The sequence below is a fragment of the Amphiura filiformis genome, chromosome 10 (assembly GCF_039555335.1).
Source record: "Amphiura filiformis chromosome 10, Afil_fr2py, whole genome shotgun sequence".
Taxonomy (NCBI): Eukaryota; Metazoa; Echinodermata; class Ophiuroidea; order Amphilepidida; family Amphiuridae; genus Amphiura; species Amphiura filiformis.
The window spans coordinates 21,222,181-21,240,435 of record NC_092637.1 but is presented as its reverse complement, the minus strand read 5'-3'; the positions used below and the strand labels follow the sequence as shown (position 1 = coordinate 21,240,435).

The following is an 18,255-nucleotide window of genomic DNA, read 5'->3' as shown; positions in this document are numbered from 1 at the left end:
GTTTAGCAGTCGCTCTTCTTGGCCAGCTTCTCGCAGACAAAGTGTGATTCGTCGGTGCAGCTCCGATCATTCCACAATTCTCGGTTTCCGTGGTTGGTCTCCACGCAGTTTTCACTCCCGTTAGAGTCGTTTGGCTCGCCACTGGCCCAATTTTTAAAATCAGCAGACGATCCATCAGCTTGCCTAAATACACCTTCGTTTCCCATATCATTCAATCCGATCCATGTATATGCACCATTTGGCATCTGAGGGCATGCGATCAGATCGCTCACGAATTCGTTTTCGTCTTTGTCGTTGATGCCAACCAGATGAGCCTTATGATATCCAAAACAATATGACTCAGCATCTTCCCAGGCGCTTTCTAAGGCAAAGTATTGGTAGCAACTGCCTTTGTAACCAGTCCACTTGTCTGGACAGCAATTACTGTTACTGGATACTGTTGAAATGAGACCGAATATAACTAGTATTGGCAAGGAAAACATAGTGCCTTTGTAGTTAACAGTGTCCGTGGTGTTTAGGAAAATTCTAGAACACACAAAAATTGAAATTGGTGAAATTTTCAGTACATACAGCTGTCGTAGCGAAACTTCAGCGGTCGACCGAGCTGAAATGATACTCCTCTACTCTTAAGGGCTATTAATTATAATTATTAAACCTTATAAATATTCATGAGCAAATCATACCACTTTGTTGGTCAATCGCAAAACGACACGATACAAAACAAATATTACTATACCTCATATACCACCCTAAATTCAAAACGGTGTCTCGACCCGAGCGTCACCGTTCCTTTAGACGTAGCATTATGCTACATAACGGCGATTCTACTGACCCGTTTATCGTGAAAATGGCACCTGCTGCAGTTATTTTGTCAAGATTACCATATGGATAATAACACGCGAATTTGACCTTTTATGACACAAATTTGTTTATGTTTTACCGTGATAGTCACAGAATTAGAATGATTCTGTGGTGAAAGTAAAAATATTTATGAGGTATAGTATTAAACAAATACAACATGTTCCATTTTGGGGACGCAGGACCAGTAGTTTTGACTATTTCGCTCAAAATATGTTGTATTTGAATACTACATGCAAACAAGGGAAGAGTTTTACGCATCGTAAAGGTAATGATCCTTGATCGTAATTTTTAATAAATATACAGAAAGAAGAACCACACATCTATCTAATTATCTTGCCATGTCGACTTTTTATCAGCATTATGTCAACATGATGATAACTTATCTCGCCAAGACAACTTATCAAAACATGTAAGTCAACATGGCAAGATAAATTATCATGCCAAGTCGACATACCAAAAAATGGATGTCGTTTTGGCGAAATAAATCATCATGCCAATTCAACTTAGCAAAAAACGGATGTCGACATGGCAGGATAATTTGTCACGTCAACTTCACTTAATAAAAATTGTGAGTCAACATGCCAAGATAAATTATTATGCCAAGTCGACTTACCAAAAATGAATGTCCACATGGCGAGATAAATTATCACGCCTAGTCGACTTCCTAAAAATGTAAGTCAACATGGCAAGATAAATTATCACGCCAAGTCGACTTAGTCAAAAATGGATGTCGACCTGGCGAGATGAATTATCACCTCAAATCAACTTAGTAAGCAAGACGATTCTCTGCCAAAAAATCTCGCCTGCTTTCGCGACCGCCAGCTTTCGCGATTCGAAAGTAAAATAGTGCCGCTTGGCCTATTGCAAATGAATTTAAGGGGTACTACACCCATCACATTTTTTGCGGGTTTTTGCATTTTGTGAAGAAATGAGAAAAAAAATTGGTCAAAGTGGTATGCAAAATGAAGGGGCAAATCTTCTCCTCTATTGGTGGTATTGATAATAATGTAGCTTACATGCTTTTAATTGTACAAGCCAAAGAGAGGTACATGATGACCCCATCACAATTTTGATCATATTTGCAATTTCAGAACTGCTGACGTGAATCCACTTTACACACTTATTTATCAGCAATGGCAGACCCTAATAGTACCAAAATATTTTTTATTTTGGAAATGCATTAATTATGCACAGCTTTGAAAACACAAATATGCATCAATTTCATGTTATCAATGAAATTAAACTTATTTCCCCCTTCCAGTTGACAATGATATGCAAAATTTGTGTTCACAAGGCAGCACATTTGTTTCAGGTTTGATACGGTTGAAATTAAAGAACAGTCAAAACAGTCAATTTTCAGTATTACGTGAATTTTTGCTCAGTTTTCTGAGAAAATAGCAAAGCTTACAAAACACGATAATAATGTGAATCGGTATGTTCACAATGGTAAAACCTCAATATTAAACTGTTGGACACACCCTAAAACTTCATGTGTAGTAACGGTTTCGTCACTTACCTGTAGCGGGTGTGTATTCCTTCCAAAAAAAAAAAAAGATGAAAATCCGTGTGAAACTTGGAACTGATAAAATCACTGCTCGCTTCGAAGATAAGCCGACGAAATCGACGCCATATTTTTATAATTGGTTTTGACCTTTGACTAAGGTTGCGCGATACTCGATACCGCGGATTCTTTGATACCGGTACGCGTACGATACCGTACTTTACAGACATGACAGAATAGGCCTAAAGAATTATTTAATGGAACGTATTGAAAAAATATTAGAAAATTGAAAACAAATATTCTAATCTCTCATTCTCTATTAGCGACTTCAGGTAGCGAATAAATTGTGTGGTAGGTCTAGACTATCTCCAACTCTAGTGTGAGCTAGTGTGATGCAGAATCCCTGGTGCAGAATTCACTGCTTTTATTGGAGTATAAATGATCCAGATCCAGATCTCGCAGCCCAGGCCCACCGCTAGGCCTAGGCCTACATTTAACAGTGTTTTGAATAATCCAATGGATTGTCTATGGGATATGCACTCAGCAGCACATCATGGCGGGTATTGGCGGGGCATGTAGGCCTACACGATAAAACATTTCAGGGTGTGTTTGTTATGTTATATTTATTACAATTAGGTAAAAATCCCGATTTTGAAAAATGTTACGGTGCTTTAAATAACAAGTGTTTTCCTAATGAAGGCCTACGTATACATGTAACGTCACAAAACACTTTTCAGCTACCTACCGTATCATTCACATTTAGAAGTGTACCCCGGTATAGAAACTAGTTTACGCTGAGGGATGATTTCATACAATTTTAAAAAAAAAGGATTTTTCACACATCTGAGTTTTGGTGACCTTGAGCATTGTAAAGTGGCAATGTTCGATCCCAATCAAAGTAATTGCAAATCTTTTACAAAATATTTTCAGTACAAAAACACGGTTTAAAATATGTTACGAAAGATTTGAAACTAGCCAATTGTAGGCCTATTGGTTTTGTTTACAATCAACACACAAATTGTGTTAATAATGTTTTAAACTTAAATTGTCAACAGAAAGAGTCAGCTGATCATCAGGTTTTATGTCTTCTTTTAACAAGAGTGGAAACAAAGGAACCCGAAGAATGTGCAAAGTTATTGACTTCGGCTAGCATCTTAAAATTAAACTCTGAGTCAAAAATAAGCTTTGTTTCATTAATTAAAAAGAAAGTTGTAAAGTTGTTGTATCTTGTTAGTAAAGTGAAGTTTGCTACTGTTTTTATTATTACCAGTGTTGCGATTCGAAATCCCACAAAGAGTAAGCAAGTTCGTTATTAAATGTGGTAGGCCTCAGTACCCCCTCCCTCCCCAACATACACATTGACTCATTTAAGGCGCGGATTCGGGGGCTGACGGGCCCACCCCCCCCCCCCACCAAAAGAGAAGAGAAGGGGAAGAAAGGAGAAAAAGAGAAGAGAAAATGAAGGAAAGGAGGAAAGGAGGAGAGAAACTAAATTGCACGTAATTGAGTAGGCCGATGTCTAAATAATCGCACAGTCGGGACGATTGGAAGTAGGTCCTATATATATAGGCCTGCGATTATTTTCGGTATTGCTTGAAGGCGGGTCCTCGTCCTAAAAGCATGTGAAAATTACTGCGGGTCCGCCGATATGCAGGGCCCCTCACATTTTGCCACCAAAGTCAGTATTAAGACGGACTCCATACCGACTTCATCGATTTATGCATGCTTTAGTAAATTGCCAATCTCAAGTTTTGCAAATTGAGTTCGGGCCCTTTTTTTTGTTTAAAGCAATTGATTCAAATAGTAGTGTAAAAACAATGCACCGAATGGCTTCAATTCGACCTTCATCTTGCAAATTTTTAAACTTCTCAGGGGGAACATCCCCTCAGACTAACCCTTGCGTAGTGGATAAACATAATGATCATTTTCGCTCTTCTTCCAACATTTGCAAATTTAAGCCATATGTTAACACAATTTGCGGTATAGGCTTACAGGGAAAACTTGTCCAAGGAAGGTTTCATGGACCATCATTTAACAAATTCGCGGCTTTTTCAAACTAAAGTTTTACACACTAGTACCAAAATGGTCCACCAAAACACTTCAATTTTCTTCATTTTACACTCCCCTGGGTAATCGATATACAAGTGGCCATTTTCGCTTCTTCTTTCGCCGATTTATGTTTAAAACAATTTATAGGCCTACGACAATAGGGAAACTTGTCCAAGAAAGACTTCATGAACCGCACATTTCACAAATATTCGGCCGCCAAACTAAAATTTTACGCCGTGAGTAATAGCGCCAAAATTGTCCACCAAATCGCTTCAATTAGATCTTCATTTTGCACCAGTTTCTTATTTCGGAGGGGGGAACATCCTCCCTCAGACAACCTCCTGCGTCGCGCAAGTGCGCTCCGCGGCCAGTTTTTTAAATTTTATTTTATTTTTCTAAAAATTCGGCCGCCACCCCTGACTGCTCTAGATTGACAATCGACAAAAGCTGGTATCGCCCATCCCTATGGAGAGTGACATCCGCTGACATCACAGACCAGGCGGTGATGGAAACGATATCGCCAATTTTGAGGTCGCCATTAGATTTAACACATAATCATGAAATCGTCACAAAGAATTCTAAATTTGTTATGTGGTGTCAAAGCAAAATTATCTTACTTTAAAACCGTCGGGGTACGACAAAGTACCCCACTGCAAGTATGATAATTTTCTATTTGTAATTGCTAACCGTGTAGTTTGAATGGGGCTGTCAGTGTATCTTCGCCAGCCTCGTACGTCACCATAGGGCCTGCACTTTGGCTCGACATTTGAAAGGGGCGTGAATTCATTTTTGGACACGCCCCTATTATAATTAGGTAATACTCGACTCACACACATTCCCTATATGTATATACATGTACCACATGTAGTCAATCTGTCTGCTTTATCTGTATTGTGCCCTTCTTAAGCAAATACGGTAGTTAAACACGATTTCATCAAACATTATAACAATAGCTCTTTTACAGTGTGCAATCATCCCGGGCAATAATTGGGCAATAATAGAGGATGTGCGTGAAATTATTGATTGGCTCCATACAAAGGAATTGAACCGGTGTCCTTCACCGTAATCATGGCACAATGCAGTGCATTCAATCAAACGTTGTCGTCAACCTATTTGATCGTATTTGTGCATTTGTTATGTGTGTGAGACGAGCTGTCGCGGTAGATTGCAATAGCTTGTTGTAATCATGCTTTTGTTGAAAGAATTTGAGTACTCCGCCATATTTACGGTATGATACGTCATAATCTAGGTGATTATTTGCATTGGATATTTTGAATACGCTGGTGAGGTTGTGTAATAATCGGATTAATGCTATAACAGTAGGTGAATACAAGTTTTGAATATATCGCGTTGCAAAGCCCCATTCAGTGATCCCAGCGAAAGTGAAAAAAAATCAAATTGTTACTTTTATAAAAAATTTTAATGAAAAAAAATTGGCACAAAACCCAAGAAAACGGCAGTATTGACGAAGTTGAAGCCCCATTCAAATACATGTAGCTAATTTATATATACTGTCAGTATATAAATTACAGATTCACGTAAATGCATTATTTTTGTCTTAAATAGGCCTACACGGCTTAGGGCTGAACCACTAGCAGAAGACACCAAGTTGATGTTTTATGACCTTTGACATTCTTTTGTGGCGAGTGACATGGTCAGTTCAATTCACACCGAGTGTTCTTGACAGGTTTAATTCTGCTTCGGTGGTCATGAAAGAATTCAAAAGATAACCTCTGCCCCAACAATCCCAAGCAATTGTCTGAAACTGCTCTTCGGATGATGTATCATAAGAACTCAGTCGTCAAATGATGATAGTCATACAGTGTGGGCCAAAAACAACTTTACCCAACTTCAGAGGGTGGTTGCTCAAATTGTAGAAGAGCTATTCGTGATATTGTTACACATTCTAAATGTATATCTTTCTAAAAGTATGTGACGAAGAAATGAAAGCAAAAGAAGCTAAATTAACAAAATGGTGCTAGTTTTACGTCCGAAGGTGAAAAATGACTTTGTCCACACGTAATTCAATGGGATGTGTCCGATTGCGAAAGAGTAAAGCATACATACATGTATACGTTAGGCATGATGTACTTGGTAAACACGTTTGGCTTGTCTTTGAAAAGTGATGATTGTTTTAAATGCATGAAAGAAATACAATCGATTTTAATCCCCATTTACTTGTCATGTACTCGAACTTCACTCCTGTCATTTACCAATAATTAACATAAAAATTACAGAGGTTTTATCTGGCGTAATTCTTGAATTTTAAATAGGCCTTCGTGCATTTTGTGACTGCGTGGCTTATTTCTAAATAGGTTTACAAGGTGTCAAGATAAGGCAATTCACAACACAACATAGGACTTTTATGGCAGACAGTGGCGTACCGTGGCCGCCCCAACCCCGGGGGCTGAAGAAGAAACAATTTTGCCGCCCCTTCCTTAACAGCCCGAAAAGGTTGAACCAATTTTTTTCACGGTCGTTTGAAAAAGTGAAGAAAAAAAAAAAAAAAAAAGGAGTTTAGGCGCTAGCGTCCCAAAAGCAACATTTTTTCACAATTTTTTATGCATTTTTCAATTTTTGGCGCCCTTTTTTCTTTGCTAATTCGTTTTACCGCCCCATTCGTTTTTGCCGCCCCTGTTTTTGCCGCCCCGTCTTCTTCCGCCGCCCCTTCGTTTTTGCCACCCCTACTTTGACCCCGGGGGCTGGCGCCCCAAAGCCCCCCCCCCAAAAAAAAATACGCGCCTGCAGCCAGAGGTATACTTAAGAACCGAAAGCTTATTGGAAGTGCAGCGTCAATTTCGGATTCGTTTCCCGAAGTCCCGCCGAAACCTACCACAACTCTACTACGAACAACTTTCACAACCTCGGAAGTGTGATGAATAGACATGATAGATGCAAAGCACGGATCGGAGCGGACGTCCAAGAACTGACCGTTCAGCTGTAAATATTGCAGCGGTTCAAACGGAACTTGCAGCTAACTAAAACCCCAGAGTCAGTTGTCGATGCACCAATTTGTCGAAAATATCACGAACGCAATAACTGCAATAACTTCTATCTTTCTTGTAGATAACATTTCGTATTGACAAAAAAAATGAGGTCTGAGGTTACAATTGCTTTGCGCATATTTGAAGAGCATTGTTTTTATATCTTTGCAGCATGAACGCTACATATCATGACGAAATATCGTAGTTTGACATTTAAATTGTTTATGTTTGATTTATTTGATTGTGTTATATAAAATTGCTGAACAAATTTGTGCGTATACTGAGTCTTTCTTATCGAACTCGCTATTGCAAGTGATGCGACGCGACATCTAGTAGGCCTTCGCGTGGACAAAGTTAAATTAGACCCTTTGATTTAAAACTAGCGTCACGTTTTTATTTTAATACATTTTTGAATAGTTTTTTCACCAAATACTCTTAAGAAGATGTTTTTTACGAATATGTGAAAACAATTTGAAGCAGACTTTTCAATTTTGAGATATGAACCTTTTAAATTGGGTAAAGTTGTTTTTGGCCCACACTGTATAATGACCAAAAGATTATTACTGACTATATCATTGAAGACTGAGTTCCGCAGTCTTGTACAAAATCTGAATTTTGATGATTTTTACGATCGTCCGGATGAAAAAAAAATCACTGAATGGGCCGTTAGTTCCCTCCCTCCTTACACTGGCAATATGGATCAAAGAAAAATAAAGAAAAAATAAAGAAAACAAGAAAAAAAAAAAAAGACAAAGAAAAGAAACAATAAAAGAAAAACAAATATGAAAAGTTCGAACAATACTTATTTGGTTTATAAAATTAATGTGACCGTGATGAGGCTCGAACTCACCACCTTCCGATTTAAAGTTCGAAGCGCTAGTGTACCAAATTCTGATGCCTTACCAAGTGAGCTGTGCTCCTGAGATACGAAATAAAAATAAAATAATACACTGTATACCTGCTTGTGTCGGTAATTGATTTGCTCAAATTCCATAATGGTACAGTGCAACAGAGCAAAAATGCCCAAAATTTAAAAGCTATATAATTTATGACCACTATACACTACACACACAAAAAAATTATACAAGGGAATTTCAACGTAAGAATCCAAACAATTAAGTACCAACATGCACAGCTTTGTCCTTATATCACATTTGGGTTTTTAACAAAATGTTATAAAACCTCTACTGTGATTGGCAGCTGCACAAGGCATCTCTTTGATAGCTGATCATGGCCATCCATTCAGCAAGTGGCTACTAACTGACCTTGACAGGCTTGAATGAGCACTGTCATCTGCTACAAAACCATCACACTCTAGGACCTGGCCACTCCATAATGCTACAGCTACAGGGAGCACAGTACTTTGACAATGGAGTGAAAGACTATTATTATTGATTAGGCGCGGATTTTAAAAGTACAGCTCGTATGCGTGTATAGCAAAAAATTGGAATAGAATGTTTGGAATCATGTAACTAAAGTACTAAATGCATTCTGCAAAATGCGCTCTGACCAATTTATAAAGCATTTCATTAGCTTTAATTTGACATATTGTTTGACATATTTGTAATTATGGTAAATCATTAAATAAAATATTTATTAATTAATCAATTATGTCAATTAATTAAAAATTTAATGCAAATATGCATATTTTCTCTGACAGAATTGTAGGATTTGACAAGAGCCATCTTTCTTGTAAGTTTGATTCTTATAACATACCGGTATCGTATTGCGTCCCGTTATAGTTGCAGAAAAAAAAAAATACGCGTGCAGGACACACATACGCACACACCCCCACACACACCCCCACCCAGAGGATCGTACCGTTTTACAATCTTATAACATTCATTGGCGCTAGTAGTAGTAAATTTCAATTTTCTTTGCTTTACCTCACTTGTTCTGCTCAAAATTAAAAGGGGACATATCTAGCTGACAGTAAAAGCTTACATTTTATGGAAATTATGTTTAACTATTTGCTTAAATAGCACAAAACAGATAAAGCAGACAAATTTACTATACATAGGCCTATACATGTCAGGTAAGTTTATCATGCCAGGGACTGTTTAAGAATATAACATTAGATTTATGATATTTACTTCGAGGACTGTTATTTATCAAAAATGTGAAAAATATCAAATTTTAATAATTTGTCATAAAATTTGTATTATATCGTGAATTTCAAACAATGAAATTTATTTGATATCAGAAAGACATTCTTCGTATTCAGAATGCAATTCGATATGTCTGATGTGCTCTCATGTCCCACAAAAATACTATCGAAACGCTCAAAACGCTCATTCCAGATCCCTTAATTTGGTTAATTTTCTTTTCTTGTTTTCTTTCTTTATTTTACTTTGATTTATATTGCCAGGGTAAGGAGAGGGAACTAAAGGCCCATTCAGTGATTTTTTCATTTTTTTTCATCCCGACGATCGTAAAAATCATCAAAATTCAGATTTTGGATACTAGACTGCGGAACTCAGTCTTCAATGATAGTCAGTAATTTTTATATTTTGGACATTATTATTACTATCATTTGAGGACTGAGTTCTTATGATCCGAGGAGCAGTTTCAGACAATTGCTTGGGATTATTGGGGCAGAGGTTATCTTTTGAATTCTTTCATGACCACTGAAGCATAGTCAAACCTGTCAAGGACACTCGGCGTGAATTGAAAGACCATGTCACTCGCCACAAAAGAATGTCAAAGGTCATAAAACACCACTTTTGTGTCTTCTGCTATCTAAAGGCCTATGGCTGATTTTGTACCTTTCGTCATTGTCATAGATGTGCTAACATAGCTTGCTAGTGCAGTGGTTCAGCCGAAAACCGTGTGTCTAAGACAAAAAATTATGCATTTACGTGAGTCTGTAATTTATATACCGGTAATGACAGTATATAAATTAGCTACATGTATTTGAATGGGGCTTCAACTTCGTCAATACTGTCGTTTTCCTGTTTTGTTTTTTTGCCATTTGTTTTTCATCAAAAAAATTTATAAACGTAACAATTTGATTTTTTTTTTACTTTCGCTGGGATCACTGAATGGGACTTTATAGCGCGGATTATTCAAAACTTGTTTTTACCTACTGCTATATAGTATCATGGAAGAAAGAGATAAGAAGGAACCACAACGAACGCATTCACTTTGTCCACTCCCTTTACCGACATTTAATTGACATTGTTATTCATGAGGATTTACTTTGATCAATACCCCGCGTTAAATGGGTGATTGGTATTGTACTCCATGTATTTGCATGTCTTCTGGAGCGTGTCTGAAGGATGATTTGAACTAATGACCTTCCGTGCAAGCACTCTATAGGATTTTCTCTGGTGACGTGATCATCGGTCATTGATGGCCTACATCTTTTCTTCCATTTCGCCCAATTTTCCCGAACTTTGATGACTTTTTTCTCAGAGTTGGCAGTCTTTGGCCCTGAAACGAGTTAGCTCGTTACGATTATACACATATAAACTATTAAATTAAACAGGTTTCATGTACCGGACTCAACCGGAACATTGTATATTATTTAAGAACATTTTGCATCTATTTTTCATCGAAAAAGTCACCAAAATCTTACCTTATTTGCTAAAGATGAAACTCAGCAAAAAAACGGCCGATTTTGATGACCTTTTCGATATTTTAAAGGACAGTTTCTACACAACACGATCAAGAAAACAGTTTGACTGTAGATCCTAAAACAAAGCTACTATACATGTTCAGAGCATCAGTGAAATTCCATAATCTTACTTCTGGGTAGCGTTTGTTTGTTCTTGGATGGGTTTGTTATAGTTTTTTCCAGTAATGATTTCGCCAAGCATCGATCGCGGTAAATGGATCATACATGAAAGTAAGTACCATTGATAGCTTTTCTTTTCATGCGTCAATAGATAAGCGGATTAAAACTTGGCCGATCGAAGTCGTTGTGGTTCCTTCTCATCTCTTTCTTCCATGATAGTATTATAGGATAAACTGTACATGGGTATAGAACCCCTGCATGCTTTTATCGATTGGCTCCAAACAAAGGATTTGAACCGGTGTCCTTCACCGTAATCACGGCGCAGTAGCCTACAGTCCATTCAATCAAATGTTGTCAGTGTGCGAGACGAACGATGTATAAATCTGGAGGTCACATCATCACTTATCATGCTTATTGTAAAAAGTTTGTCCAATGCATATACTGTGTGTATTGTTCCCGGGTATTGTCAATACAGTCAAGCAAACAGGTATTATATTTTGAAAAGGCCGCTATAGTATATTCACAGGGGTGTCTTGAATGGCCAATCATATGGGACATAATCAAATTGCAGTGACTGCTTCCTTTGTTACCACATGTCAGTCATCTTGTGATTATTGGACCATGTAAACCTGCAAAAAACGAGCCAAAGTGCAGGCCCTATGACGTGTTGCGCTTCCTACGCCGCCTGTCACAGACGTAAAAAGTGGATCGCTAAAAAAATAAGCGTCCTTACCAACCAGTCAACTTTAAGACAAATGGGTGAAAAGACACACTTTTACAAAGTTTTTTCATAATTATTTTTATTTCACATGATCCGTGCATATATCGCCTAGCTATAAATGAAAAAATATTTTTTTAGACCAATCAAACCAATATATGGGTGTAGTACGGCCTTAAACTGTTTGTTATTTTCAGCTCATTTTACAAGTTGAACTCAAATGACCTTTGACCTCAGTGTGTGACCTCGAACACCACCATTACATGAAAGTTCCCATAGTTCCCATAGTTCAGCTACATTCCAAGTTCGTGCTATTCCATTTTTAATAGAATCCCTACCAAGTGTGAAAAAAAGAGAGCTTGAACTAGGGGCCACTAAGGACAAAAAAATGGCCCCTGGTTCACCAAGATTTTGAGTGACCCAAAGGCCACTGTGGATGAACCAGTGGCCATTTCAGAGTTTTTGGGTGCCAAACGGCTCAAATCTTTCGCTCGCTGCGCGCACATTCTTGTAAGTTAAATCAAATGTAGGCTTATTCTATAATGCCATGTCAACACCATTCTTTTGCTATAAATTTAACTCGCCATGCTGACATCCATTTTTGGTAAGTAGAATTTGGCTTAATTATGTATCCTGCCATGTCGACATCCATTTTTTGCGAAGTTGACTTGACATAATGATAATTTAACTTGCCATGTCGATTTACATGTTTTGGTAAGTTGTCTTGTGGGGTTTCTGAAAACCAACTCACATAAATTAGTACGCTTGTTTGTCTTTAGTGATAAGATATTTAATAATAGTATGATATCAACGTGCTTGCCGTTAGTGTAAATTAGAGAGTTATTATCTTCTTTGATAAGCAAATGCTTATTTCTCATAACCCAAGTATAGTCACAACCAAATTCGTATTCCGAATAAAGTATTAGATTCAAGCCATATTGTAACATTTCCATAAAATATAGATGCGTATTTCTTATATTCCATAAAATGTTAGCTTTTACTGTCAAATATGCTCCCTTTAAATTTTGAGGCAAACAACGGAAGTAAAGCAAAGAAACTTGAAATTTACTATTAGCACCGATGTCCTACGGCACGGTCTTTTGATGTGTGTATGACAGTCCCGTACGCCATGTAAGTACTGTGTTATGAACACCCCTTACGTGTTCGACTTTTTTTTCATTTCCATTGTAATAAATAAACGACGGTTCCTGCGCTTCACTCAAAATCTCGGGTTTCGACAAAACTACAGCACATAAAGTCGTGTTTTGACAATGTTACAATATGGCTTTAAGGTTATTATAATGGACATCTTATGGTTAAAATTTTAAGCTAACAATATATAATAATAGAAAAAACGACTTTAATGATTTCTGTCATGTAAAGACTATTCACAGTTTAATACTAAAAGATGTAAGCGTGAAAACTAATGAGTAGATATTCACACAAAAGAGAGTGCCTCTCATCCAACCTATAGTTGCAAAACTCTGTTTCTGAATCAAAAATGAGACAACAAAAAACTCATTGTGAGAACAAGACTCTTGAGAGAAAAAGTGAGCACGACAATGTGTGACCAAAATTGCCCACCTCAAAAAAGAACTAAATTGTTTTCAAAATTACACAAAATGACTTAGGCAATTAGTGCACAGCGTCATCATCCTATATCTTCGTGTCAAAAATTGTCGTGATAGTACGGCGAGTCCACTCTTTCTTCAAAAGCAACGCATGGCGTTTTTGTTCGAGATATGCCGAGCGACTCAGGCTAAGCATATCAATTACACGATATGAGATACCGCAGCGTTTCCATTCATACACGTTTATGCAATCTATGCATGCTCAGTACCCCATATGGTGTTGATATTACAAGAAAATTTGATTTGTTGTCAGGTAAAACGCAGGATTTGTTTCCAATACACTAACTGGAAATGCAATACACTAATAAGCGAGGATAGCTGTTTGGTGTAGACATATTTTACTGCATTTTCAGCGTAAACATTTTAAATCGGTAATCAAAATTGTGATAATATTATTTATGAAAAGAACGAAATGAAAGCCCATTCAGCTAAGACCACGGTGCTGAACACTGGCTATAGAATATCAAATCTATAATACAATACAGCACAGTGAATAGCTATAAAACTTTCTTTATCTGCGTAATAATATAATATTGATTTAAATGGAATTGAATACATGAGTTTGTACAGTCGTCACTGAGCGATCTAGCGATCGGTTTCTAGCCAATCAGATAGGACTCCGTTTCTTGCGTTCGGAAAGGCGAGGTCTCTTATTAGTGTGAAATACCAATCGCCCGTCGACACTGTGTAGCGTAGCAGGCTGACGATATATCGCCCTGCACTGCAAGCAAGATGCACTCAACACATGTGTCTGTCTGCAATCATAAATTGAATACAATACCATTCTTTATAAAGGTACTAATCTTACAGGTGCGAGTGATCAGCATGAATATTCTATAGAATTACGATCAGGTCTCTATTCCTGTTCTTTGACATATACGATTCAATGCTTAGGTACCGCGTGAACATTGTAGTGCAGGGCGATATATTCAAAATTGTATTCATCTATTGCTATGGTAGTTAATCCGATTAATTACGTCATACAATATTATTATTATATTAATACGACTTATAATGACAAAGTCACTCATTTAAATATAATTCTGTTATTCGCATGATAATGCAATAAAACAGGTGATACGTATAGACGAATTCAACGAGCCAAGTCATAGTCAGGATTTGGTCGGCCATTTTCGCGTCCCCGCTAGCACCAATCTGGTGTTTTGAACGAAAATTCGAAAACAAGGCATATTTGGGAGAGCGACGCAGTTCACTCCATTGCATAGGCACTACAGCCTCCTCGGGCACCGGCGATTTCTTCCGGGCATAAAAATCGGTGCTCTCAGCATGCGCAGTTGTACAGTGAATCGGCTTATAATACCAATAAAAACATGTAGGAGTGTTGAACATTATAAACAATTGATTCCTGATTATAACATTTAACCGTTTACAACGCTTCATAACCCGACGTGCAAGATGTTTAGACTAGGAAGTGTCTACTTTTAACATACTATCAAAGGCACATTACCTTAGAGAAAATAACAAGAAGTGTCGTCAGTGGCGCGGGTACGAGGGGGGGGGGGGCAAGGAGGGCACCCCCAAACAATTTCCACTTTTTCCGGCAATTTTGCTCAAAATTGGTAGATTTTTACTTTGCCCGAAAAGAATCCTGGTGCCGCCACTGGGTGTCGTTAACTATTTTAATAGTGACTAATATGCATTTCGCATACTTAAAAGTAGTGTGCATACTTAAAAGTTACTAATATGCATACTTAAAAGTTACTAATATGCATTTCGTTTTGAGACGAGTCCACGTTGTTCAATCAACAATTTCACAATCACTTATTTCTGTTTTAATGAGCGGGGTTTTGATATTATCGGTATTTATCACAACAGCATTCTCTGTTCGGTGTTCTTTTTGTTCGTGTAGCACCACAGTACAGGAACCAACCTTTTCAAAACCATTCGAAGCATTTTAATACTTTATTTGCAGTTTATGTTCTAGTCTATTCAACCAATTTGCATGAAAAGTCATTTTTATCTTCAAATATTTACATCATCTTCTGACTTGTTTTGGTAAAGGTTACTATAACTTTGGTTTTTGAGTACTAGAAATGTGCTTTTATCTTCCTCCGTACGGCTCATGTTTAACGTCTCGATTTCGTACATGGATTAAAGTAAATCACGGTTCTTTTTCACAGTACATGCCACGTCAAACGATCAATCAATCACGGTATAATGTTTATTCCGAAAATTACGGTTTCTTATCCGATCGTCGTGTGGCCATATCAGGAGATTTAGCCGCTCTTCTTGCCCGGCTTCTCGCAGACAAAGTGTGCTGTGTCGGTGCAGCTCCGATCATTCCACAATTCTCGCTCTCCGTGGTTGGTCTCCACGCAGTTTTCACTCCGGTTAGAGTCGTTTGGCTCGCCACTGGCCCAATTTTTAAAATCAGCAGACGATCCATCAACTTGCCTAAATACACCTTCGTTTCCCATATCATTCAATCCGATCCATGAATATACATCTGAGGCCATGCGATCAGATCGCTCACGAATTCGTTTTCCTCTTTGTCGTTGATGCCAACGAGATGAGCGTTATGATATCCAAAGCAATATGACTCAGCTTCTCCCCAGTCCATTTTTAAGGCAAAGTATCGGTAGCAGCTGTCACTTACTACCAAAATCCACGTAGTAACCTAAACTTTGCTGGAAGCTTTTGACATAATGGGGTTTTTGAAAACCAACTCACATAAGTCGTGTTCACACGGCCGGACATAAATCACGTATTATCGGTAATAAGTCATTTATTACCGGTAATAAGTCACTTATTACCGGTGATAAATCACTTTAATATGTCCAACCGTGTGCACACGACTAAAAAAATGGCAGCCAAGTGATAGCACCTCTCAGGGATGTGGGAAGCAAAACACCTCACTACAGCTGTAACCTGTTGTGAACGTGGTATTATTCCAACCCAAAACATCTTTTGGATGGACTAAGATCATACTGTCCAAACCCTGAGTCAATTTGAACTTACCTCTTGGAGTAATTTTGGTAAGCTTATACGTACCATCAATAGTGCTTGTTGGCTGTCAAATTCTGCAACCGAGGTAATGTACTCAACCACCTGTAGTGACTATTACTGAGTATTTCTGCTAACTGAATCCATTATGGCAATGCTAGCTGTTATTTTGATGCTTGCCACTTCATCAGTTTGGATTTCTACTACAACACCAGTTTTAAGCTTAACTGCACAAATCAATAACTCTTACCTGCATGTCACAGCTGTTGAACGTATCATCCCCATTAGACTTTTGAAAACTAAGTACAGTAAACCTGTGTGCTACTACAACAATAGCACCAGTACTCACCAGATAAACTTGTGTGAATATGGGGATATACATCCTCATCCTGGTCCTACTAAAGACACCATTGATGATAGTTTCACATCACCGTTTACTGAAGTGAAGCAGACCAAAAGAATTCGCTTTATATCCCACATTAACTCATTATACACCAAACTTGACGAACTTCGTCTGATCATACAGGATTGTAGACCCCACGTAGTTGCTCTCATGGAGACTAAAATATGTGACTCAATCTGTTCAACTGAGTTGGCCATTCCTAACTATGATATGTACAGAATGTACAGATATTAAGATCTGATCTGCAGTATACTGTTTTGAGTCCCACATTACCTATCACCTCTGAAACTTTGTGGTTTAAGATATCCCTCCCTAATGCAAGACCTATTGTATTTGGTGCAGTGTACAGATCCCAGATAGAAACTAACCTTTGTCAAACATTTGAAAATATCTTACATAGTATTGTTGCTGACATTAACCAGGGAAGGAGGAGAACCCCATGTGAGATCATCTGTGTCGGCGATTTTAAGTATGATGCACTGAAGAAGAACAGTGGTGAATGGAGGGAGATAGAAAAAACAATGACTTTATTTCAAATGGAACAATTAATTAAGAAACCAACTAGAATAACTCAAAATTCAAAATCTTGTCTTGATCATGTCTGGACAAATAATCCCCATAAGTACACGCAGAGTGGGGTTGTTTCATGCACTCTTAGTGACCATTCTTTAGTCTATGCAGCTCGTAAATCTGTTAAAGTTAAGAGTAAAATTACATTAATTGAAGCCAGGTCTTACCGTAAGTTTGATCAAACTATGTTTACCAGTGATTTGACAAAGGAAGACTGGTCTCCTGTTCTAGAGTCCACAGATGTGGAAGTTGCTTGGGATTCATTCATTAAAATATTTGTACCCATTTGTGACATACATGCTCCAATCAAGAAGACCAGAGTCACAGATAGGCAACCCACGTGGATCAATGATTAAACTGCGGCGTGATTGTCAAATATCTAGATCGAAAGAACATGTATTCAGGTGCCAGGGGTCCAAGCTAATAGACACAACGAAATTGCAAATGTCATCAATTGTAAATTTGTGGATGTTTCTGCTAATTTAGAGCCCCTTGATAATTCTAAGCTCCCTTCATACTTACCAGCAAGGAGTTCACCACCATGTTTGCACCCATGGAATGTGTATTCAGTTTTAAAAAAGATCAATGCATCAAAAGCTACAGGTCCTGATGGGATACCGCCTCGTCTTGTCAAAGAATTTGCATACGAGCTGAGTGTTCCTCTCACTGACATCTTGAATAGCTCGTATACTGAGGGGACGGTTCCACACCAGTGGAAAAAAGCGATTGTGATTCCTATCCCTAAGCAGTATCCTGCGAATATTGACAAGTTGAGACCGGTGTCCCTGACAGACTGTTTTGCTAAAATCAGTGAAGGTTTTGTTGTGGACTGGATTCT

General features: G+C 37.9%; 1 protein-coding gene across 1 annotated transcript; it reads right to left on the bottom strand.

The window, feature by feature from the left end:
- Positions 1 to 2: 2 nt before the first annotated feature.
- LOC140161728 (C-type lectin domain family 4 member G-like) lies at positions 3 to 482 on the bottom strand. The gene has a single exon (XM_072185027.1). The coding sequence runs from the start codon at positions 480 to 482 to the stop codon at positions 3 to 5; it is 480 nt and encodes a 159-aa protein (XP_072041128.1).
- Between the last annotated feature and the right edge of the window lie 17,773 nt (positions 483 to 18,255).

Excerpts from the sequence above, each read along its gene's own strand:
- LOC140161728 (XM_072185027.1), bottom strand. The coding sequence starts at position 482 with ATGTTTTCCTTGCCAATACTAGTTATATTCGGTCTCATTTCAACAGTA.